Source organism: Nyctereutes procyonoides, unplaced genomic scaffold (genome assembly GCF_905146905.1).
Source record: "Nyctereutes procyonoides isolate TBG_1078 unplaced genomic scaffold, NYPRO_anot_genome, whole genome shotgun sequence".
Taxonomy (NCBI): domain Eukaryota; kingdom Metazoa; phylum Chordata; class Mammalia; order Carnivora; family Canidae; genus Nyctereutes; species Nyctereutes procyonoides.
In genome coordinates, this window is record NW_026575139.1 from 7,308,730 (window position 1) to 7,334,992 (window position 26,263).

At 41.7% G+C, this 26,263-nt stretch overlaps 1 protein-coding gene across 5 annotated transcripts in view; it reads right to left on the bottom strand.

The window, feature by feature from the left end:
- Positions 1-26,263, bottom strand: part of AK7 (adenylate kinase 7) — a 77,091-nt gene that overhangs the window by 19,878 nt on the left and 30,950 nt on the right. For 4 of the 5 annotated variants that reach the window (XM_055304203.1, XM_055304201.1, XM_055304199.1 and 1 more), the window contains exons 6-12: positions 15,088-15,168; positions 10,983-11,071; positions 9,485-9,575; positions 8,553-8,630; positions 7,520-7,669; positions 3,734-3,862; positions 1,932-2,058 (exon numbers count right to left, since the gene is read on the bottom strand). In XM_055304203.1, the coding sequence (XP_055160178.1) occupies positions 1,932-2,058; positions 3,734-3,862; positions 7,520-7,669; positions 8,553-8,630; positions 9,485-9,575; positions 10,983-11,071; positions 15,088-15,168 (745 nt within the window). The remainder of the gene's footprint in view (positions 1-1,931; positions 2,059-3,733; positions 3,863-7,519; positions 7,670-8,552; positions 8,631-9,484; positions 9,576-10,982; positions 11,072-15,087; positions 15,169-26,263) is intronic. The other variant, XM_055304202.1, reaches the window with a different exon arrangement.

Below are 26,263 nucleotides of genomic sequence, written 5' to 3' on the forward strand. Positions count from 1 at the left end.
GGCTCAGGTCATGATCTCAGGACCCTGGGATCTAGTCCCTCACTGGGCTTTCTGCTTAGCAGGGAGTCGCTTCTCCTTCTCCCTCTGCCTGCTGCTCTGCCTACTTGTGCTCTCTCTCTCTGTGTCAAATAAATAAATAAAATCTTTAAAAGATACATTTAAAAAATTAAAAAACAAAAGGGTCACCTGGCTGATTCAGTCAGTAGAGCATGCAACACTCGATCTCAGGGTCATGAATTGAAGCCCTACATTGGGTGTAGAGCCTACTTAGTTAAAATAAATGAATAAATAATTTTAATTAAAAAATTTAAAACCATAAACTGGGTTTTCTGTGTACCTTCCTTTTCCTCTGGGACATTTCTGGGATTCTCAATTCCATTTCCTCCCAGCCCAACCCATACCAAAGCAGAAACCAAGCCACAGGTAATCAGCCACCTGCTTTAAGTGGACATCCAGGGTGTGATGCAAGTCTATGTTCTCTACCCCTAAAAACCAGACTAGAGCGTCCTGGGCAAGAAGAGGGGAAGAGGCACCCTGACTTCAGAGGAAGGTGTAGAGGGACTAGAATTCTCGAAGGTGAGTGGCTGGGGAGAGGACACCTGTAGGAATGAAGGGCTGAGGCCAGAAGACCAGAGATGGGGCGGGCAGTCAAGAACTGTGGTCCAAGGGGGATCCCTGGGTGGTGCAGCGGTTTGGCGCCTGCCTTTGGCCCAGGGCGCGATCCTGGAGACCCAGGATCGAATCCCACGTCGGGCTCCCGGTGCATGGAGCCTGCTTCTCCCTCTGCCTGTGTCTCTGCCCCTTCTCTCTCTCTCTCTCTCTCTCTCTGTGACTATTATAAATAAATAAAAATTAAAAAAAAACCCTTAAAAAAAAAAAAGAACTGTGGTCCAAGGAATGCAGTGGGGGGTCCTCCGGGGCAGGGTCTGTGAAAGACAACACTAGGAAGGGGCCCTCTGTCACCCAGGGCTGGCTTATACCTCTGTCCTTCTTCCCTGATTCCCACCTGCCCAGCCCATCCCTGGAAGATCAGAAACAGCCACCAGCAAAGATGAGAAGATGAGAAGAGGAGGTAAGAGGAAAGAAGCCGAACGTGCTTGAGAGGGTGGCAAGGGGAGAAACTACGTTGGATAAGTCGCATGTTGGACTACTCTATAGACGATACCAGTAAAACCAGTTTGATGGAGGATCTCAACTGTCTAACTATCAGAATGAAATGGTTTTAGTTTCTGAATAATTGCTCCTGACTGTTTTTCTGCCAAGTGGCAAGGTCCCTTGGAAATATCTAAGTTTATTACCCAGCTTGCAATTATCTGATTGGAATGGACTTCTTCTAAACAAAAAGACTACTTATTTATTATCTAGGAGTTGCAATGGAACCAGCCTGAAACTCTGTCCACGGGTAGGGAAAGAATGAGTCCAGGGTTTGTGTTTAAAGTGACATCTCACTCTGATGAGTTTGTTCAACAAACTGGTTGAAGTTACCAAATGAGTAAGGATATTTTTCCATTTATTTGTATTTCTTCCTGCAGAAATTATGGCTCCCCATTATTCGCCCATTTTTTTCTATTAAGGATTGAATGATTTTCTTATTAGCTTGCCTGAGCATTTTATATATGAAGGATATTAAATCTTTATCATATTAGTGGCAAATATCTTTTCCTGGTTTATCCTTTGCCTTTTAATTAATGAGTTTTGATGTTTATAAACTATTTATGACTACACATTTGATCTTTTACTATTATGACTTTAAATATTTTAATTTATTTGACAGAAAGAGAGAGTAAAAGGGGGGAGCAGCAGAGGGAGAGGGAGAAGCGGGCTCCCCGCTGAGCAGGGAGCCCCATGCAGGGCTCAATCCTAGGACCCCAGGATCATGACCTGAGCCAAAGGCACATGCTCAACCACTGAGCCTGTGCCATGTGTGCTACCTGCGTTCTGCTCCATGTTTTCGTGGATGCCATCCAAGAGCTCCTGCGCATCTTCCACATTCTCCTCTTCTTCCTCTTCACCTTCCTCTTCTTCTTCCCCTTCATCCTTAGGTGTGACAATCGCCTCCTACATACCACAGGGATATTTAAATTGGATGATGCCCTCCATGGATCTGCTACTCGCAAACTACCTAGCCAGTGATCCTAAAAAGGCTGGTGCCTGAATAGGGAATATGCTCATCCAGTCATTGTGCAAGTTGTCAGGATGCGTGTAACTACAAAGATGGATGAGAGCCTCGAGGTTTTTCTTACTCTATTTTAGAAGAATCCATTTCTGTTTTTTTTTTTTCCATTTCTGTTTTAACACCAGGACTGCTTAAGAATCAACACTTTTCTAGTTGGCAGGTTTTATCTTACTTGAAGAAAACACATTTTGTAGAAATTAAGACTATCAGTAACCATTGAAGGAAATATATCAGAGTAGCTACCGTTTCCAATAAAATTATAAAAAGCAGTTAGTTGATGGGGAGGGGGATAAATAGGCAGAGCACAGAGGATTTTTAGGGCAGTGAAACTAGTCTGTATGATACTATAATGGTAAATACATTTGTCCAAACCCATAGGAATGTATAACACCAATAAAAAAAAACCCTAAAGTAGGGATCCCTGGGTGGCGCAGTGGTTTGGCGCCTGCCTTTGGCCCAGGGCGCGATCCTGGAGACCCAGGATCAAGTCCCACGTCGGGCTCCCGGTGCATGGAGCCTGCTTGTCCCTCTGCCTGTGTCTCTGCCTCTCTCTCTCTCTCTCTCTCTGTGTGTGTGTGACTATCATAAATAAAAAAAATAAAAAAAATAAAAAAAAAAAACCCTAAAGTAAACAATGGGCTTGGATGATAACCAAGTGTCAGTCAGTGTAGATCTATCAGTTGTAACTAATGTAACCACTCTGGTGGAGAGGTTGATAATACAAAAGGTTATGCATGCAAACGGCAGGGGGTATATGGAAAATCCCCGTACCTACCTCTCAGTCTTGCTCTGAACGGAAAGCTTCTCTAAGAAAATAGTCTCTCTCTTTCTCTTTTTTAAGAGAAAGTGTGCATGTGCATGCAATGGGCAGGGGATGGGCCAGAGCAAGTCAGCGAGTGGGAGAGAGAGAAAGAAAGAGAGAAACTTAAGCAGGCTCCACATCCACACAGAGCCCAACTTGAGGCTCAATCTCATGACCCCCGAGATCATGACCTGAGCCAAAATTAACAATTGGAAGCTTAATTCCCTAACCCATGCAGGTGTGCCCCAATAGTTTCCTTTTTTAAAAAGTAGTTAATAAATAGTCTGATAATATTCTGAGAAATGTACATCAAGAATTAAAAAAAAAAAAACTAAAAATTGGGGTGCCTGGGTGGGGCAGTCGGTTAAGCATCCTACTCTTGATCTCAGCTCAGGTGTTGATCCAGGGATTCAGACCCCAAGTTGAACTCCACTCGGGGTGTGGAGCCTACTTAAAAAAAAAAAAAAAAAAAAAAAAACCTAACTAAAAATGTGCAGTCAACAGAGAGAATATTTTTTAGCAACAGCTGGAGACAGACTAAATTTCAAGGGCACCCCATGAAAGATGCTTCCATCTCCCAGAGGAAAGTCCTGTAGGATGCTCTCTTTTCATAACTGGGGCCAAGAACAAAATCCAATTAAAATAACAAATCTCTTTGCAGGATGCCACCTAAAATTAGTGGCTTCCTTATTACAAGACCAAGGAGAGTATTTTTAAGATACAAAAATTCCCAGTGAAGTAGTTAGGAACGTTACCAGTTTTGCTATGGCTTCGGAAATAACATCCTTCAATTTAATGTGATGCAGCTTGTAGTGCTTTGACAAGGCTTCAGCAATACTGGATTTTCCCACAGCAGGAGGACCAAGAATGCAAATCTTGATCGGCTGCAGAAGGAGCACAGGACCATACAGTGAGTCATGAACAATCTGTGGCTCGATAGAGTGTTTTTTATTTCAGGGGAAGGGGTGTCTTTTCTGAATGTCTCTGGATCCTGTGGGCTAATGTTCCTCTGTCAAGTCTCCAGAGTCATTCTTCCACTGCCAGCCTCTGTGGTCACTGGCACATTGTCCCAACAGCGCTGCTCTCCCATCATCAGGGAGTGGCTATTCATGTCCATTTGTTCAGCAGGTACTTAGTGAGCACCTACTATGTGCACTGACCAACCATGGGGGACACAACACTCAACAAGATGTGCTTAGGAACAGCCCAAAAGTACTAAAAAACAAAGTACTCAAGTGTAGGGACACCTGGGTGGCTCAGGGGTTGAGCATCTGCCTTCGGCTCAGGGTGTGATCCTGGGGTCCAGGGATCGAGTCCTGCATCAATCTCCCTGCAGGGAGCCTGCTTCTCCCTCTGCCTGTGTCTCTGCCTCTCTCTCTATGTCTTTCATGAATAAATAAATATACTCTTAAAAAAAATGTACTCAAGTGCTATATACTACCATATTAGTCTTTTTTAAAAATGTTTAATTTAAAATTCAATTTAATTAACATACAGAGGTTAACATTTCAGAGGTAGAGGTCAGTTATCCATCAGTCTTATATAACACCCAGTGTTCATTCCATCACGTGCCCTCCTTAATGCTCATCACTCAGTAACCCCATCTCCCCACCCCCATCCCCTCCAGCAACCCTCAGTTTGTTTCCTAGAGTTAAGAGTCTCTTATGGTTTGTCTCCCTCTCTGATGTCATCTTATTTTATTTTTCCTTTCCTCCTCTGTTCATCTGTTTTGTTTCTTAAATTCCACATATGAGTCATATTACTCTTATAAAGACAACAAAGACATAGAATTTCTGGTCCAGTGTGTGACGGCTTAGATTATTGCCTCATGAATCTTGTTTCTGGACTAACTGGATCTTTAATCATACTTTACTATTTAGCAGTTATTTTTTTTCTAGTTTTAAAAAGATATACTCATTAAAATAAAACAAAACAAAAAAAACGTCCCACCATTTCTTCTGCTGAAACTTGTTTGAATGTTCCAGAAGCTCTGTGACATTCATAACCAGGGAGTAAATGTATAATACTGAATTTAAAAAATTGGTAGTGGTCATTTTTTTCAATGTGGTTCCAATAGTTGAACTGAGGCCTCGTACTTTGTAAGGGAAATTAATAACAAAAATCAGGCTGATGGGAAGAATTCCCATTGGCAGAGTGTCCATGCGCTTAAGAGTTATCTAATTTGAGCCACAAAGTTGGTTGTAGTTATTATGACCACCACTTGACAGATGAAGAGACCAAGGCTGTGAAGGAAATAAGCAGGCACACTGCAGGTGGTGCTGGATGACAATGGTGAACATGACTGATCTTAACCGGTGAGGGACACTTCCGGGGTGATGATGATGACCAAGATGGCGAGCAGGGGAGGGCAGGTGTCTGAGAAAGCAGCTCAAACTACTTGAGTCCCAATAGGCAGGGCTGTGCTCCTTGGTGGACCTGGTGCGTTCACCACAGCCTGAGGTCCCCTGTCTACTGACCATGTTCACTAGCACCATTTTGTCTACACACCGATGGCAGATCTGTCTCCTGGGATGGGCGCACCAGCCAGGTAAAAAAAACAGAATGACAGTGGATCCACTTAATAGTGAGAAGTATTGGGGCACCTGGGTGGCTCAATTGCTTAAGCATTTGCATTTGGCTCAGGTCATGATCGCAGGGTCCTGGGATCGAGCTCCACATGGGGCTGGCTCCTGCTCAGTGGGGAATCTGCTTCTCCCTCTGCCCTTCTCCCTTGCTCATGCTTTCTTTCTCTCTCTCTCTTTCTTTCTCTCAAATAAATAAATAAAATCTTAAAAAAATAGAAGTATGACTCCCACTGAACTCAGAACCCCAAGTGCACTTGTCTGGTACATATGATCCCTCGGAGAAAACAGGCATGGAGGGTTGTTGATGAGCATCATGTGGAACATGAAGAGTTAGATGAACAGGCTACTTAATGGCATCCAGTCACATTAGCTTGATGCATCAGTCTTCAGCAGGGACCACCTTGCCTTGCTAAAGGGCCGGGAATTGCGGAAGCCCTTGGCTTAAGGCTCCATGTTTTGGGATGTCACTGGTATGGCACTGTCTACCTTACCCTCTATAGTTTCCTGTCCTATGCTTTTACATGACCAATGCCCCCAGGGATGGATAGACTGTCCAATTATCAGAGATGCTTGGAGCATGAGGGTGGCTCAGTTGGTTGTGTCTGCCTTCAGCTCAGGTCATGGTCCCAGGCTCCTGGGATCTAGCCTGGCATGAGGCTCCCTGCTTGGCAGGGAGTCTCCCTCGCCCTCTGCCCCTCCCTCTCCACCCCCCTCTTATGGTATCTCTCTCTCTCTCTCTCTCTCTCTCTCTCTCTCTCCACTCTTTCTCTCTGTCTCAAATAAATAAAGAAAATCTTTAAAAAAATTTGTTTAGATGTGCTTATTCCCTCTATCATGGTCTACCCAGTCTTGTTAATTGGGAACCATGAGATCTCTTTAAGGCGTCTTGTTCATATACTTTAACTGTGTTGATTTACATTTGACCCACAGAAGACAACACTAGTTTCACCATTTGAGTTGGGTCTTGTGCGTCTCAGGATAGGCTCCAGGTACAGCCACCGTGGGTATCTCAGATGCTTAAAGAAATCATTGTTCTTTTGCTGAGAGGCACATCTTCTACTTACTCTTAACGAGGCATGTTTTTCAGGAGAATATGGTTCTTAGGACACAACGGTGATACTGTTCATGCTCATATGGAGCCTCCCATGTGCAGTGGTAGCTATGGTTAGGATGGCACCTGTTCCTCATAAGGTCTCCCCTAGTTTTCAACACATGTTCTCATGTACAAACCACTCTTATCTTTGGGATACTTCCCTGGGATAAATCATGGTCCTGGGCAAGGGCTACATATACCTGATTTCAGGTAGGGAGGTGTGAAGACGCTGCAGTTAGGCTCTTCTAGCTAAGTTTGCATGGCAGCTAGTTTGAATCTCTGATTAGCTGTGGGACCTTGAAGAAATTGCTCAGTCTCTCTGAGCCTCAGTTTTGTCATCTATAATGTGGAGATAAGCACATCTACTTTGAAGAGTTTGATGTTTTAAAAAAAAAAAGATTTTAGTTATTCATGAGAGACATGGAGAGAGAGGCAGAGACATAGGCAGAGGGAGAAGCAGGCTCCCTGCGGGGACCCCGATGTGGGACTCGATCCCGGGACCCATAGGTAACCCAGGCTGAAACAGACAGGCCAGGAGGCACCTGCTATTTTTCTGTAGTCAGCCTTGAGCTTACGATTGTGTTCAATTTGTGTCAAGCATAACAGTAATTATCTGTGTTACCTTTAAAATGTTTAATATTTGACTGACAGAATCAATATAATATACTTACAGATGGTTAGACAGGGACAAGTGGGTCATATTTTAAAAAGAACTTGATTTTAGAAAATTGGCACATTTGAAAAAGAAAATATTTTCATTGGTGTGATTATACTAAAAGTTTCATCCACATTGCTTAAGTCAGAATTCAAAACAAGAAACGAAATCGTTAAGTTGAATTGAAACAGGAAATCGTCATAGTTACCAATAATCTTCTGCTTTGCTTGTACTCTTTGAGGATATTGTTGATATTTTCCACAAATCCTGTTTGGGCAACCCAACGAATGTTAAAATTCTCCTTCACAAAAAGTGCTTCCATCCTCAAGTTGACCAGTAAATGGTCAAGGCATTCTTGCTAAGAGATAAAGGAATATTAGAGATTGGAGAATCATCTTGAGATTTTCTTTCATCTTAAAGGTTATAACAGACCCAAATCGCTGCTATTAAAGAAAAATATATACATTCACAAAACATGGAAGCCAGTCAATGGTGGCACCCACAATGGTGTTGACCAAGCACCCCCTGTGGGCATCTGTGACACTTCCAAACTCACCCCACGTCTGCGTCAGGATGGGCAGCATCTTGGCTCTCAGACAAGCAGCTCAAAAGAGCTAGAAGATGCTGGAAGCCCCACTGTAAGGCTTCTTCTTCTTCTTCTTCTTTTTTTTAAAAACAAATTGTAATTGTATCTATTCTTTGAATAGTGCAATCTCATGGCTCAAAATCCAAAAGAAAAAAATATAAAGGAAAGCATTCTCTGTGACCCCCATCACCACCCACCCAGCTCTGCTCCCCGGAGGCAACCAGTGATACTAGCCCTTTCAGAAGCATTCTCAAAGGTAGTGTTTTGATGCAATTTCTAGAAAGAAAAAAAAAATTATGTCCTAAAGCAAGTTCAAAGGGCACACCGCTGACAAAAGCTGCGTAGGTTTCTGTTGTAACGGGATCAGAAATCCCAGGTTCCTGTGTGAATTATACCAAGAGGCCAAAGAGAAGGACATCCAGTGTCTGTCTGTAAAGCATTTACGTATCAAACAGTTTTCGAATACATCTTCTGACCAGGACCTCTGCGGGTTTTTCAGAAAAGAAACAAGCTCTCAGAAGAGAAGGGGAAATTGCTTTGGGGGAAAATGTTTAGCTGTGCAGGAGGAGCAAAGATGAACCTGGAAGCCAGATATTCTGACTCCAAATCTCTCAAGAACCAATACATTAGGGAAAAGAATCTCTTATCTACTTACCGTTAAGTCCTTGGTTAGGAAAGCATTTTCTTTGGGTATTTTCTGGATTTTCCCAGGGCCAGTGTTTTTACTGATGCACTGTTGGAGAAAAAAATAGAAATACTATAGTTTGCCTGTAAGATTTTAATACACAGTTTCTCGAATGAATGACAATATAAGTAAATAATCTTTTTTTTTTCTTTTCTTTTTTCTTTTGGCTGAACAGAGGAGGAATACCCTGAGGGTATATATTGATTCATTTCTTTTGCAAATATTCAAGTTCACCACCACGAATCAGGGAGGGACTGGAAACAGAGATGAGTCAGGGGCGATCCCTGCCCTCAAGGGACTCTCAGTCTGAAAGGGAGGGAGTCAGCCTGAGTATGCAGATGATTATGCTGGATCCCTCTGCAGTTTGCAGAGGGGACCCTGGGAAAAGAGGCGCCTGGCCTGTGCAGGACGTGGGAAGGAGGCAGGGAGGTTTTCTGAGGATGAAATCTGAGCTGAATGTTAAAGATGAGTAGGGGGCAGTCAGGGCAAGGCCACACTTGATGGATCAGCAGGGCTACAAGATAACAAGTGGCCTGTATTGGAGAGACAGCTCCCACAGACCTAGAGGCCCTGGAATCTGCCAGTAGGTTTGGGGAACCTGACCGTATCAGGATTTTGGAGCAAGTGTCCAGTACACATTGTAGTAACCCTTCCATGTGATTCGTGTGTGTCTTGGTCCCACAGTGGTCTCTCCTGTTCCCTTCCAGGCACAGACTGCAGAAAGGCCATCTTGATTGTAAATATCCCAACACATACACTGCAAATGCAGCCAGTGACTTTGGTTTTAAGAATATTCCATTTGGGGAGTCCCCAGTCTTGATAGCACACCCAATCCCAGAGCAATATTTTAGAGACAAACACATTTAAGAAAAGCCATCAAATATGGGATGGAATGGCAGTACCTTGACCAAGTCTTCCAGGGTATGAACAGACTCGTCCACGGCAACCAGGTAATGAAGCTTTGGCACGTGGTCTATTATGTTTTGTATCACTCTGCAGCCCACCAGGAAAAACCATCACCGAGGGAAAAAGCAAAAGGGACGGAGTCAAGTACAATCCACTGATCACCACTGCCAGGGGCCAGACAGCATCTCACTTCATTTCCAACAAAGTTAGGGTTGGGACAATGATCTCTGCTGATGGAGAAGCTGGGAAAGTTCAAGCCCCCATGTTGGCTGTAGAGATAAACTTAAGTAAATAAATAATTTTTTTTAAAGCAACCTATTAGAAAAAATCCGACCGAAAGGAGCTTGGGTCCCTCTGTAATAGGAACAATTGAACTCTGATTTTTTAAAAGTTTTATTTATGTAAGTAATCTCTACTCAACGTGGGGCTCAAACTCACACCCCAAGATCAAGAGTCACATGCTCTTCCAATGAGCCAGCCAGGTACCCCTGAACTCTGATTTATCTCTTTGGAAGAAAGATGTTAAGAAATAATGCTAAGTATTTTGTTTTACTCATGTAAAAGATTCTTTTACATCTTTAAAACCTGAAAAGGTAATGCAAAATCTCTGCGCGAAAAAAGGGTACATTTCAGTTCCTCCATGTCCAGTGTTAAATGCTGGCTGGAGTTTGAAGCTTATATTATTTAGAGGACCCTTCTTTAAGAAAAATCATAAAAATTAAATTTGGGGCCTTGGAAGAGACTTATGCAGGGGTGGGTCTTGAACTTAAACTTCATTATTTCCCAGCAAATTTGTAAACCCACCTGGGGATGACTACTTACTAGGCACCAGTGGAATCTAGAAGCCAGAATCTCAGGGAAGTGCCAAAACTGCTCACTCCTTGCAGGGGAGTCATGGGGGTGTTAGAATAAAGTCCCTGGAACCTGAAGTGTGGAACTGACAAACCACAAATATAGCAAACCCTCTCTTTGACACAGTGTCCAAGTCAAGGTCTACAAGGAAGGAGGGTCTTCAGATCTACCTGGAGCCTTTTGCTGGGATACTCTGAGTGTAAAAAAATAGGAGTTCAAGTTCACCCACAGTTGCCAAACAAACAAAAAACCGCTTCGGTTTAGATAGAGGTCACTGTCTGATTTCTGGAATTTAAGTCAGTAGGCTGGATATACCAAGCTTACCCAGGACAAAGGTCCCCAGAATGCATGTAACAAATTCTTTCTTTTCCAAAATTGGAAGACATACTATTCTGCTGATAAACTTTCTAAAAGATGAACTTGAACTTGTCATCCGAAGCATGGTACTTTTGGATGGTGGATACTATTCCACCAGCTGCAAAACAGAGATAATAACCAGACATTGTGCGTGGGGTTGTCATGAAGAACAAATAGTGACACACGTAAGGGTCTTGGAGCTTGGTAGGTGCTAAGTGTTCACTTAAACACAAACATATCAGTCAATTACTTTCCGGGAAGTCCTAGCTCTAGGAAAACACTTACCCTGCTAGATCAAGAACATGAATTGCTGGAATTACATTTGTTCCATCTCCAAACACTGGTAATGCAGGGACCTCACCCAACCAAGCTATCTGAAAGAAAAGCAAAAGCATATTTTTCTCTGGTTGTATGTTAATTATATATTAATTGTCTATTACACCTTACACACAGCTATAGTCAGGGGCGTTCAAAAGACCCAGCTGTCTGTGAAGTCATCGCCTAAAGGAGATTTTTGAGAATCAGTTCTGATGAGATTACGTTGCTGATCAAATTCCATTAAGAGTTGAGGAAGTTAAAAAAAAAAGAGTTGAGGAAGGGGAGGTGGGTTGGGGGATGGGGTAACTGGGTGACGGGCACTTGATGGGATGAGCACTGGGTGTTATACTATATGTTGGCAAATTGAATTTAAATAAAAAAAAAACAAATCCTATTAAGAGAAATAGTGTAACCTCAGGACTGAAATACTTTTCAAGAAATCTACAATCTCATTGCTGATCTCCAGTTGTCATCTGAATGGTGTCTACAGAGAAATGAAATGCTTAAAAAAAAAAGAAAGAAATGAAATGCTTTCAAATGCATGACATGTTCCATTATTACAAAAAAAAATTAGATTGATAGTCTAAAATTACTCCATGGGTCAGGGGGTAATTATTATCAGTTCATAGATGAAATGATTAGTAGATAAAGGCAAGAGGTTGTACAGATAATGATTTGCTGAGCTTGGATTTGAACCCTGATCTTCAGAGTCCAAATCCTTGTCTTTTCCCTGCATTTACGTATTTCAGTAAAGAAACAGTCTGTATACTGTTAGCTGTCAGGTACTAGATGATTTTAAATTGCTTTTCAAGAGTGAAAGAGGTAGGAGTGGGGGCCATAGCAGATGAATATTGTAAGATATTTTGGATTTTGGGAAACCATTTAAGGGGTTTTTATTAACTTAAATTCAATTAATTGGGATTCCTGGGTGGCTCAGTGGTTGAGCGTCTCCATTCCGCTCAGGTCGTGATCCCAGGTCCGGGGATTGGGTCCTGTATCCGGCTCCCCGTGAGAAACCTGCTTCTCCCTCTGTCTCTGCTTCTCTCTGCGTGTCTCTCATGAATAAATAAATAAAATCTTAAAAAATAATAAATACAACCAATTAATTAACATTTAATGTATTATTGGTTTCAGAGGTAGAGGTCAGTGATTTATCAGTTGTGTATAACAACACTCAGTGCTCATCACATCATGTGCCCTCCTTAATGCCCATCACCCAGTTACTCCATCCCCCAACCCCCCTCCCCTCCAGTGACCCTCAGTTTGTGTAAGAGTCTGTGATTAAGAGTCTCTTATAGTTTTGTCTCCTTCTCTGATTTTATCTTGTCTTATTTTTTCCTCTCTTCCCCTACGATCTTCTGTTGTGTTTCTTAAATTCCACATATGAGTGAAATCATATAATAGTCTTTCTCTGATTGACATTTCACTTACCTTAATACCCTCTATTTCCACACATGTCATTGCAAACGGCAAGATTTCAAATTTTTTGATGGCAAAGTATTATTCCATGGTATACATACAGCACATCTTTATCCATTCATCTGTCAATGGACATTTGGGCTCTTCCCATAGTGTGACTATGTGGACATTGCTGCCAATAACACCAGGGTGTACGTTCCCCTTCAGATCATTACATTTGTATCTTTGGCGTAAATGCCCAGTAATACAATTGTTAGGTCATAAGGTAGCTCTACTTTCAACTTTTTGAGGAACCTCCACACTGTTTTCCAGAGTGGTTGCACCAGCTTGCATACCTACCAATAGCATATGAGGGTTCCCCTTTTTCTGCACCAATATCTGTCATTTCTTGACTTGTTAATTTTAGCCATACTGACCAGTGTGAGGTGGTATCCCATTGTGGTTTTGACTTGTATTTGCCTGACGCTGACAAGCATTTTTTCATGTGTCTATTGGCCATTTGTATCTCATCTTTGGAGAAATGTCTGTTCCTGTCTTCTGCTCATTTCTTGGTTGGATAATTTGTTCTTTGGGTGTTGAGTTTGATCAGTTCTTTATAGATTTTGGATATTAATCCTTTATCTGATATGTCATTTGCAAAGATCTTCTCCAATTCTGTTGGTTGTCCTTTGGTTTTGTCAACGGTTTTCCCTTGTTATACAAAAGCTTTTTATCTTGATGAAGTCCCAATAGTTCATTTTTGCCTTTGTTTCACTTGCCTTTGGGGACATGTCTAAATAAGAAGTTGTTGCGGGGTTGCTGCCTGTGTTCTCCTCTAGGATTTTGATGGACTTCTATCTCACATTTAGGTGTTTCAACCATTTTGAGTTTATTTCTGTGAATGGTGTGAGGAAACGGTCCAGTTTCATTCTTCTGCTTATGGCTGCCTGACTCCCAACACAATTTGTTGAAGAGATTGTCTTTTTTCCGTTGGATATTCCTTCCTGCTTTGTTGAAGATCAGTTAACCATTTAGTGGTGGGTCCATTTCTGGGTTTTCTATTCTGTTCTATTGGATTATAGGTTTGTTTTTGTCCAGTACCATACTGTCTTGATGATTACAGCTCTGTAATAGAACTTAAGTCCAGAATCGTGATGCCACCAGTTTTGGTTTTCTTTTTCAACATTCCTTTGGCTATTTGGGATCTTTTGGGGTTCCATATAAACTTTAGGATTATTTGTTCCAGCTCTGTGAAATAAGTTGATGGCATTTTGATAGGGCATTGAAGGGTTCTAAGCAGTGAAGTGACATCATTAGATTTGCTTTTGTTGCCTCGTGAAGGAATGATGGGAAGTAAGAATCCAAATGGGCAGCTGGAGGCCAGGATACTTGTGTGGACAAGAGTTGTCTGCCCTACCTAGCCTGTGGGTGGAGGGTTGGGGGAGTGGGGTTGGAGAGGAGGAGATACTGAGGAGGTTGGCTGTATAGTTCTGGGGGATTTTGTGTTGGATGAGAAAGAAGGAGGAGTTGGATTCTGGTTGGTGCAGCTGGGTGGAAGAAGGTCCCACTTTCTGAGATGGGGTCCTGGAGCAGGTTTGGGGATGACTGTAGGTAGAGTTTGGGCTTATGGAACATCCAAAGTGAGGCACTAAATAGATAGCTAGATTCACAGAGCTCGGATTCAGGAGAGAGCCCTGCTGTAGAAACTGATGTTTGAGAGTCATTGTACAGTCATGGATGGACAGACCAACCCAGGAAAGAGCGTAGACAGAGAAGACAAGAGAGAGGTGTCTGTGTGGTGAAGTCAGTTGAGTGTCCAGCTCTTAGTTTCAGCTCAGGTGGTGATCTTAGGATTGTGAGATCGAGCCCTGCATCCAGCTCTCCTCTTGGCAGGGAATCTGCTTCAGATTCTCTCTCTTCTTCTGTCTCTCCTACTTGTGCTCTCTCTCTCTCTCTCTCAAATACATAAATACATCTTAGGAAAAAAAAAAGAGGATCTCAGGCAGGAACCTGAGAAAGCCAACATTCAGTGGTCAGGTAGGTGAGGAGCAGCTGAGAATGGTTAAGGACAAATTGACTTCATCACCTACCTGTAATTTGGCCACACTCATCTATTTGCTGTTCCTTAACACAACCCACACATTTCTGCCTCAGGTCTTTGCACTTATAGTTCCTACCGCCTTTCCTCTAGAAAGCAAAGTAGCCAGCTCCCTTGTAACTTTCTGCTCAAATGTCATATCATGGGAAAGGCCTTCCCTGACCATCATAATCAAGATACAACTTGAGAGCCTACCACTGGCTCTGTTTCTATCTTTCTCTGTTTTGTTGCTTTCCATCTTATTTTTCAACATCTGAAATATTCTATGTGTGCGGGTTAATGGGGTTCTTATCTCTGGCTCTCCTCCTCTACGCCACTGGAATGCAACCTTACAAATGTGAGGACTTTATTATTATGGTATCCGATTCCCAGAATCTACAATGTTTTCTGGCACACGATGGGCATCAATGTCTGTCTCATGAATGAAAGGAAATCCAACTTTCTCCTTATTATCCAGAAAGCGGTATATACAGGTTGCTAATAATTAGAAAAATAGAAAAAGAAAAAAAATCTTCAAATTGTATAACCTTACTCTAAGACATTTTAAAAATCCTCATAGTCACTGAAAAGCCATACCTTAAAAAAATAATGTAAGATGCCTTCTTCCACTCCATATTGAAGTCCAGCAGCAACCACATAAGTCGTGAGTTTTTTGGCCTATTAGACAAAGTAGAGGAAAAAAGCTAAATATAATATTATTACTCATACTGAACCAGACTATTTAGTGGTTAAAATGAATGAATGCCTCTGACCACTACCGAAATTTATTTGGGACTTTTAATTAAATGAAAGCCAGAGATAATAATTTGTGAAGACTTAACACCTGCGTGCTCTACACTAGTGTCTATGAGATATAAAAATTAGTCTTTTCACGATGACGTTTACTTACCCAGTAGGGGAGGCAGACGTACATAGGGAGTTTTTAGTAATGGGCCTCAATACAAGGTGTGATATTGTGATTCATAATAAGAAATATATATTTGGTCTTCATCTCCATATCTGGCACTGAGATCCTAAAACCATGGCAATTTCCAAGCAAATGGAGTGATAACGGTGCCTTTTATGTTAACCAGGTGATTTTTGGATCCAGCCTGAAGATGTGGGTTAATTGCCAGTTTCCAGTTCCCTCCACTATCTCCAGGGAGCGATGGGGTTGGGGGGCGGTGGTGGAGATCGAGTTCAACCACCAACAGCCAATGATTTATTTAAACATGATGAAGCCTCCATAAAAACCCAAAAGGAGAAGGTGTGGAGAGCTTCTGGGTTGGTGAACATGTGGAGGTTTGGGGACAGCAGAGAAGCTCCATGCCTTTCTCCAATCCTTGCCCTGTGCATTGCTTCCATCTGGCTATTGATGAGCTATATTCTTTTATAACACACTGGTAATCTAATAAGTAAAATGTTTCTCTGAATTCTGTGAGTCACTCTTAGCAAACTAATTAAACCTCAGGCTCAGGGAGGTGGGAGGGGTCATTGGAACCTTCAATCTATAAGGGTTGGTCAGAAGCCACAGGTGATGGCCTGAGCTTGCAACTGATGAAGGATAGAAGCAAAAAAATGTCCACCTTTAGCCCAAGAGGCTGTCCTAGCCTGCATAGTTTTGGTAAAGATCAAATACGATCTGGTTGCTACATTCTTTTTTTTTTTTTTTTTTTTTTTTTAAGTAGGCTCCATGTTCAACATGGAGCTCAAGGTGGGGCTTGTATTTACAATCCTGAGATCAAGGCCTGACATGAGAGCTTATTCAATTGAGCCACCCAGATGCTCCCTGGTTGCTACATTTTTTTTAAAGATTTTATTTATTTATTCATAGAGATGCAGAGAGAGAGATAGAGAGAGAGAGAGAGAGAGGCAGAAACATAGGCAGAGGGAGAAGCAGGTTCCATGCAGAGAGCCTGACGTGGGACTCGATCCAGGGTCTCCAGATTACGCCCTGGGCTGCAGGCGGCGCTAAACCGCTGCGCCACTGGGACTGCCCGGTTGCTACATTTTTAAAGGGTCTCATGACTGCTCATATATTTCACTAATGGTTAATATTGAACTGTATGAAAAACACCAGAGAAATCTTGCAAAAGTAGTTTTACAATTAGAAAATCAAAGAAACATTTATGATCTCATACCCTCTGCACATTCCCTTCCTCTTGAACACGAAGTGTATAACTACCAGCTTCATACAGCAAAAAAGCAGCCCTTTCTTCCCATAAGTCCTGTCTTCATGCTACTTAAAAAAAAACTTACTAAGTTATATCATACAATGTCTCAAGAATTCTTTCTTGACTGTTGTGCTCAGCAACCCCACACGTGTCTGAAGCAGGGGACAGTCTTGTAGGACTGAGTCCTAAACCCATGGGATTTAATGGGTTAAATCTTCTAAGAAAATAGCGTCAGAATTGACTTGAAATGTAGGACACCGGGCAGGTGCCCAAGAATTGCTTGGTGTTATGGGAAACCCCTCCCAGAATAGACGCGCACACATGATGGAATTGGGTCCAAAGCCTTTATCAGGAATGTGAGTCTCTCTTCTGCTCCAGGTAATCCATGGTGGATTAAAAAAAAAAAAATCCAAAACCTAGTGTAAATACTTAGAAATGCCAAATAAAACATCATTAATGTCCTTCTACGATGGCACAATTCTCAAGGGCATAAGAGCTATCCTTAGGGGCCAGAAACAGAAGTGAAAACAATAGTGGTGAGAGTGGACAGTGTGGGCACCCTGGGAGGTTGAGGGTCTCAATCTAGGAGTATGCATTTTATTTTATTTTATTTTATTTTATTTTATTTTATTTTATTTTTTTTTAGGAGTATGCATTTTAGGGATCCCTGGGTGGTGCAGCGGTTTGGCGCCTGCCTTTGGCCCAGGGCGCGATCCTGGAGACCCGGGATCGAATCCCACGTCGGGCTCCCGGTGCATGGAGCCTGCTTCTCCCTCTGCCTATGTCTCTGCCCCTCTCTCTCTCTCTGTGACTCAAAAATAAATAAATATTTTAAAAAATTAAAAAAAAGGAGTATGCATTTTAAAATCCATGTGAGTAGAGGAGACAAAGCACTCCATCTGGTGAGGTGAGGAGTTGGGTCACTATATGAAAGGATTCATCTACCACAAAAGCGTGAACTAGAAAGAAGTCCACCCTGTGGCGGAAGAAGGTGGCAAGGAATTGTGTCAAACCTAGCCAAAGCTTCCTTGAGAATTTTATCCTTGGCCTTGTACTGCTCAATGGTTTGTCTTTCACATTGAAATTACCTGCTTAGTCCAGGGATTCCAGAACCAAAAATTAACATTAAAAGCATTTCAGGCAGTGAGATTCTTGGGGCATTTCAGGGAGGCAAATACGAAGCCCCCTGTACCCCCACCTAGGGACCTCCCCTTTCCTTAAAAGCCCCAGTAAAGGGATGACAGCTGGAGCAAGGATGGTGACCTCATTGCAGCAGATGGGGTGCTGGTCTGAGGGCACAGCATGGGCTGTCAAGCCAATTACAAACTGTAAGGAATGTTCTTTTTTTTTAAGATTTTATTTATTTATTCATGAGAGACACAGAGAGAGGCAGAGACACAGGCAGAGGGAGAAGCAGGCTCCCTGTGGGGAGCCTGATGCAGGACTCGATCCCAGGACCCAGGGTTCACAACCTGAGCCAAAAGCAGATGTTCAACCACTGAGCCACCCAGGTGGTTCTGCAAGACATATTCTCATTGTGAATTCCCATTCACACTGACCAACATGAATTTTGAAGGCATCCGATTCATGAATACACTTGAGACTCTTATAGCAGCCCTTTTGGAAGATACACATTGCACTAGCTCATTTTCCCCTGAGAATTCATTTACGTGAGGTTTTTAGGGGTGATGAGTGTAAAGAAATGGATATTGAAAATTTAAAGAGATGCTATTTTTAAAAATCCATGTCAAATTACAGGATTATTTTTACAAGTGGAGTTCCAGAAATCACAAGAAAATATGCACACTCATAGAAACTGTACCAAAAGACCTTACTACAGATGAGCTCACAAACCAAAATTACAAAATTTTTGAGGGCACAAGCTGCTGTGAGTGAAATCAGACTCACATTACCTTCAGAAAAAAAGACAGTAGAGATTATGAAATGAATAGGTTTATAATAATGAAAAATTAAGAAATAGGAAACAAAAAGAACAAGATGATCAGGATGGTGATGATGATGAAGAACAGGCAGGTGGTAGAGCACGGGATAGGGAACAGGAGAGAAGGGACCTGACTAAAGGTGGCAGAAGGAGGAGAGCTGACCACATCTTAGCCTCCCTCCATCCTGCATTCATATGAGCCTGAGTCAGGCTGGGCTGGCCGGAGAGAAGTTGAAAATTAAATGAAAGACTAGTGGCTTTAGTATTAAACTTGTCTGAGCCTTTATAAGAACTAGATAATACTCTGTTAATCCCTGGGAATGGTCTGTAAAGCTCTGGACTTGGCTACAGGTATGGTCCTGCTTCCAATTACTAAAAAAAAAAATGATTTTCTAGTTTCATTCTAGTAATGTCTAACACTGTGAAGAGGTTACAGGACTGTGCCTCCAGATGAACAAGGCAAAAATCTAACATGATTTCAAGGAGAGGGGCACCTGGGTGGCTCAGTGGTTGTGTGTCTGCCTTCAGCTCAGGGCGTGATCCCGGGGTCCTGGGATGGAGTCCCACATTGGGCTTTCCACAGGGAGCCTGCTTCTCTCTCTGCCTGTGTCTCTGCCTCTCTCTCGTTGTGTCTCTCATGAATAAATGAATAAAATCTTAAAAAAAATAAATCAAAGATTGTAATGAGAGATGAAGAAGGACACTATATCATAATTAAGGGGTCTATCCAAAAGAAGATCTAACAATTGTAAATATTTATGCCCTCAGCTTGAAAGCAGTCAAAAATACAAATCAACTAGTAACAAACATAAAGAACTCATTGATAACAATACCATAGTAGTAGGGGACGTTACCCCACTCACAGCAAAAGACAGATCATGGAAGCAGAAAATTAACAAGGGAACAATGGCTTTGAATGATACGCTGGAGCAGATGGACTTAACAGATATATTCAAAGCATTTCATCCTAAAGCAGCAGAATACACATTCTTTTTGAGTGCATATGGAACATTCTCCAGAATAGATCACATTCTGGGTCACAAATCAGCCCTCAACAAGCACAAAAAAGACTGAGCTTATACCATGCATATTTTCAAACCACAATGCTATGAAATTTGAAGTCAATCACAAGAAAAAATTTGGAAAGACCACAAATATATGGAGAGTAAAGGACATCCAACTAAAGAATAAATGGGTTAGGGGACCTGGGTGGCTCAGTCAGTTAAGCATCTGCTTTCAGCTCAGGTCATGATCTCTGGGATCTTAGGATCCTAGGATCCCATATCCAGCTGCCTGCTCAGCAGAGAATTTGCTTCTCCCTCTCCCTCTGTTCCTCCCCCCTGCTCATGCTCTCTCTCTCTCTCTCTCTCTCTCTCTCTCTCAAATAAACAAAAAATTTGGGATGTCTGGGTGGCTCAGTGGTTGAGCATCTGCCCTTGGCTTAGGGTATGATCCTGAGGTCCCAGGATCGAGTCCCACATTGGGGTCCCTGCAAGAAGCCTGCTTCTCCCTCTGCCTGTGTCTCTGCCTCTCTCTGTGTGTCTTTCATGAATTAATAAATCAAATCTTCTAAAAATAAACAAAAAAATTAAAAATGAACGGGTTAACCAGCAAATCAAAAAAGAAATTAAAAAAATACATGGAATCAAATGAAAACGAAAACATAACAGTCCAAAACCTTTGTGATGCAGCAAAGGCAGTCCTAAGAGGGAAGTATATAGCAATATAGGTCTACCTCAAGAAGCACAAAATGTCTCAAATACACAACCTAACTTTACACCTAAGGGAACTAGAAATGAAACTGCAAATAAAGCCTGAAGCCAGCATTAGAAGGGAAATAATAAAAATTAGAGCAGAAATAAATGAAATAGAAACAAAACCAGTAGAACAGATCGACAAAACTAAGAGCTTTGAAAGAATTATTAAAATTGATAAACCCTAGCCAGATTTATCAAAAAGAAAAGAGAAAGGACCCAAATAAATAAAATCATGAGTGAAAAAAGAGAGATCGTGGGACGCCTGGGTGGCTCAGTCAGTTAAGCATCTGCCTTCAGCTCAGGTCATGATCCCAGGTCCTGGGATCGAGCCCCAAGTCAGGCTCCCTGCTCAGCAGGAAGTCTGTTTCTCCCTCTCCCTCTGTGCTCTCTCTCTCTCTTGCTCACTCACTCTCTCTCAAATGAATAGATCACAACCAACATCACAGAAATGCAATTATGAGAATATTATTTTTTAAAAGAGTTTATTTATTTATTCATGAGAGACATAGAGAGAGAGGCAAAGACACAGGAAGAGGAAGAAGCAGGCTCCCTGCAGGGAGCCCAATGCAGGACTCCATCCCAGGACCCTGGGATCATGCCCTGAGCTGAAAGCAGATGCTCAAGCACTGAGCCACCCAGGCATCCCCAATTATGAGAATATTGTGAAAAATTATATGCCAACAAACTAAGCAGTCTGGAAGAAATGGATAAATTCCTAGAAACATGAAAACTACTAAAACTGAAACAGGGAGAAATGGAAAATTTGAATAGACCCATAATCAGCAAAGAAATTGAATCAGTAATCAAAAATCTCCCAGCAAACAAAAGTCCAGGGCCAGATGGCTTCCCAGGGGAATTTTACCAAGCATTTAAAGAAGAGGTGATACTAATTCTTCTCAAACTGTTCCGAAAAATAGAAATGGAAGGAAAACTTCTACAAAGCCAGTATTTTTTTTTTTTTTTTTTACAAAGCCAGTATTACCTTGATTCCAAAGCCAAAGACTCCATTAAAAAGAATTAAAGGCCAATATCCCCGATGAACATGGATGCAAAAAGTCTCAACAATATACCGGCAAATAAAATCCAACAGTACACCAAAAGAATTATTCACCATGATCAAGCGGGATTTATTCCTGGGCTGCAGAGGCAATTCAGTATTTGCAAATCAATCAGCGTGACACACCACATCAGTAAAAGAAAGGATAAGAATTATATGATCCTCTTAATAGATACAGAAAAAGCATTTGACAAAATACAGCATCCATTCTTGATAAAAACTCTGGACAAAGTAGGGATAGAAGGAACATACTTCAACATCATAAAGCCTATATAAGAAAGACCCACAGCAAATATCATCCTCAATGGGGAAAAACTGAGAACTTTTCCTCTCTGCTCAGGAACAAGACAAGGATATCCACTCTCACCATAGTTATGTAGGATAGTACTGGAAGTCTTAGCCTCAGCAATCAATCAACAAAAAGAAATAAATGCCATCCCAATCAGCAAGGAAGGGGTCAAACATCAGATGACATGAACATCATGTCATTTCAGAAAACCTGAAAGACAAAAAAAGAAAAAAGAAAAAAAAAAAAGAAAAGAAAACCTGAAAGACTCCACCAAAAAATTACTAGAACAGATACACAAATTCAGCAAAGTTGCAGGATATAAAGTCAATGTACAAAAATCTGTTGAATTCCTTTATTACTATTTGAGAGAGAGAGAGAGAGCAGAGGAGCAGCAGAGAGAGAGGGACAAGCCAACTCTGCACTGAACATGAAGGCCGACACAGGCTTTATCTCATGACCCTGAGATCATGACATGAGCCAAAATCAAGAGTTGGATGCTTAAATGACTGAGTCACCCAGAAGCTCCTGTTGCATTTCTATACACCAATAATGAAGCAGTAGAAAGAGAAATCAAGGAATTGATCCCACTCAAATTGTATCAAAAACCATACGCTACCTAGGAGTAAACTTAACCAAAGAGGTAAAAGATCTGTACTCTGAAAAGTATAGAATGCTTATAAAAGACATTGAGGAGGACACAAAGAAATGGAAAAACATCTCATGCTCATGGATTAGAACAACAAATATTGTTAAAGTGTCCATACTACCGAAAGCAACTATATATTTAATTCAATCTCTACCAAAATACCACCAGCACTTTTCACAGAGCTGGAACAAACAATCCTAAAATTTGTATGGAACTACAAAGACCCCAAATAGCCAAAGGAATGTTGAAAAAGGAAAGCAAAACTGGAGGCATCAAATTCTGGGTTTCAAGCTCTATTATAAAGCTATAGTCACAGTCATCAAGACAGCATGGTACTGGCACAAAAACAGACCATAAACTAATAAAATTGAAAAGAAAACCCAGAAATGGAGCCACTGCTAAATGGTCAACTAATCTTCAACAAAGGAGGAGAGAATATCCAATGGAAACAAGACAGTTTCTTCAACAAATGGTGTTGGGAAAACTGGACAGTGACATGCAGAAGAAGGAAACTGGACCACATGCTTACCCCACAAAAATAAATTCAAAATGGACAAATGATCTAAATGTGAGACAGGAATTCATCAAAATTGTAGACAAGACAAGCAGCAAACTCTTTGACTTTGCCTGTAGCAAATTCTTATTAGACACACCTCTGGAGGCAAGGGAAACAAAAGCAAAAATGAACTATTGGGATAATAGATAAAAAAGCTTCTGCACAGTGAAGGAAACAATCAACAAAAGTAAAGGACAGCCTATGGAATGGGAGAAGATATTTGCAAATGGCACATTGGATTAAGGGCTAGTCTCCAAGATCTATAAAGAACTCATCAAACTCAACACCCCCAAAATAAGTAATCCAGTTAAAAAAAAAAAGGGCAAAAGATATTAGCAGACATTTTTCCAAAGAGGACATACATATGGCTAGTAGACACGTGAAAAGATGCTCAACATCCCTCATCATCAGGGAAATACAAATCAAAACCACAATGAGGTTATCACCTCACACTTGTCAGAATGGCTAAAAATAACAGCGCAGGAAACAACAGATGTTGACAAAGATGTGGAGAAAGGGGAGCCCTCTTGCACTGTTGGTGGGAATGCCAACTGGTACAGCTGCCCTAGAAAACATCATGGAGGTTCCTCAAAAGTCAAAAATATAATTACCCTAAAAAAATAGAACTATCCTATGACCCAGCAATTGCACTGCTAGGTATTTACTGAAAGGATACAAAAATACTAATTCAAAGGGGCAAATGCACCCCAATATGTATAGCAGCATTATCAATAATAGCCAAATTATAGAAAGCCTAAATTTCCACAGACTGATGAATGGATAAAGAAGACATGGTACCTACATATACATATACATATACATATATATATATAATGGAATATTACTCAGGCATCAAAAAGAATGAAATCTTGCCTTTTGCAAAGATATAGATGGGGCTAGAGTGTAAAATGTTAAGTGAAATAAGTCAGTCAGAGAAAGACAAATACCATATGATTTCACTCATATGTGGAATTTAAGAAACAAAACAGATGAACATATGGGAATAAGGAAAAGAGAAAAAGCAGAGAGGAAAACAAGCCACAAGAAACTCTTAATGACAGAGAACAAACCAAGGATTGACGGAGGGAGGTGGGGGTGCAATGGACATGATGGGTATTAAGGAGGGCACTTGTTATGATGAGCACTGGCTGTTGTATGTAAGTGAAGAATCACTGAATCCTACTCCAGAAACCAATATTGCACTGTATGTTAATCACCTAAAATTTAAATTAAAAAAATAATTAAAAAAAGAAAAAAAGCCCAAATTTTCATGTTAGTAGACATGGAACAGATACAGATTTCAAATAAAGTCCTGTATTGAGAAAGAAGAAGAAAAAGGAGGAGGAGGAGGAGGAGGAGGAGGAGGAGGAGGAGGAGGAGAAAAGAAATAAAGGAAGGCACTTGTGATGAGCACTGGGTGTTATATTTAAGTGATGAATCACTAAATTCTACACCTGAGACCAAAAAGAAGAAAGAGAAGCAGAAGGCATTACTATCTTCACTTTATGGGTTAGAAAAAGGAGTCTTAGAATGGTTAAATCACCAGCCAAATGTAAAAAAAAAAAAAACCATAAGTGGCTCAAAATGTGGACTTGAACCCAGATCACTCCACACCATATACAATGCTCTGTCTACAATATCACAATTGCTTTATAAGGGTTTTCTGTGTTTTACACAATATAAACACTCTAGAACCAAACAGTATAGACATACCTTATAGCCATTAGCTCACTGAACAGTAATTAGTAGAGAGCTGAGCTTTGGATTTCTACTTTCATAAGAATTTAATTTAGTTATATTACTTTAGGTAAATATAAAACAATTACAAATATAAAAAGGAACAAAAAGGTAACACCTTTTCCAGATGTTTGGAAATTAAAAAAAAAATTTTCTCAGTAATTCGCGGCCAAAAAAAAAAATTCTAAGAGCCACTAGAAAATTTGTAGAAATTAATAACAACTCAAGTAGCATTTAGGCCACTTCAAAACTTGGGGAATGCTGCCGAAACCATACTTGGCAAATTTGTGGCATGAAGTGGTTATATCAGAAAAACAAAGACTTGCATATTAATGATCTTAGCGTCTAACCCCAAGCAGCATAAACCCGAATTAGAAGGAAGAAGAATAAAGACAGAGACATTGGTTTATTAGAAAAGAAAGATACAGACAGAACACACACAGCAAAAGCCACTTCTTGAATAATAATAATAATAATAATAATAATAATAATAATATAATAATAGTAAAACTGGAAAAAGGATTCAGAGTGATGAAGAAAAGGGATGGGACACAAGTAAACATTGGAATTTTAAAAAATATTCTATTTATTTATTCATGAGAGACACAGGCAGAGAGAGAAGCAGGCTCCCTGCAGGGAGCCCGAGGCAGGACTCGATCCCAGGACCCTGGGGTCACGACCTGAGCTGAAGGCAGCTGCTAAACCGCTGAGCCACCCGGGCGGCCCTAAACATTGGCATTTGAGGCGCTGAAACGGACACTCTTTTCCTGTTTGGGGTTTGGAAGATTTACAAAAAGAGTTAAGAGTTTTCGGTATCCCTGGGTGGCGCAGCGGTTTGGCGCCTGCCTTTGGACCAGGGCGCGATCCTGGAGACCCGGGATCGAATCCCACGTCGGGCTCCCAGTGCATGGAGCCTGCTTCTCCCTCTGCCTGTGTCTCTGCCTCTCTCTCTCTCTCTCTCTCTCTCTCTCTGTGCCTATCATAAATAAATAAAAATAAAAAAAAATTTAATAATTAAAGAGCTAAGAGTTTTCAAGATTTAAAGAAGGCAGGTGGAGCCCCAAGCCTCTCCCGTTTGCTAAAGACGTGGTTCAGGCTGGAGGACAGGCCTCAAGTGAGCAGTGATGCGGGGCTTCCCGTCCCTGAACCCCAGAACAAGACAAGCTTTCCCAACCAGTCACAGGCAGCACCCGAAAGCCATGGGGTGGCTCTCCCGTGGGGGGCCTGAGCCCGCGACCCAGGGCAACGAGCCGCCCAAGGCAGGACCGCCGCGACCCGGGGGAGCCCCGAGCATGGGCCGGGAGGCGGGGCCAGCGCGGGTGGCCACGCCCCCGCCCCAGCCGCCAATCACGGAGCTCGCTTGAGCGGAGGGAGGCGGGGCAACAGGTGCGGCGAGGGGGCCGCGGCCTGCAGGGACTCCCGGGCTCCTCCTCCCGGACCCCGCGGAGGGGCGGGGGGGGGGGGGGGGGACTGGGAAACAGTGACCCCGAAAAGGGGCAGCCTAACTACAAAGAGAAATTTGTTCAAGGTCTGAAGAAAGTCTTACGGGCAATTTTTGCCGGTTAATTTGAAAACAGCCTAAAGGGCTAATTTCTTGACACCCCCTCCCTCCAAA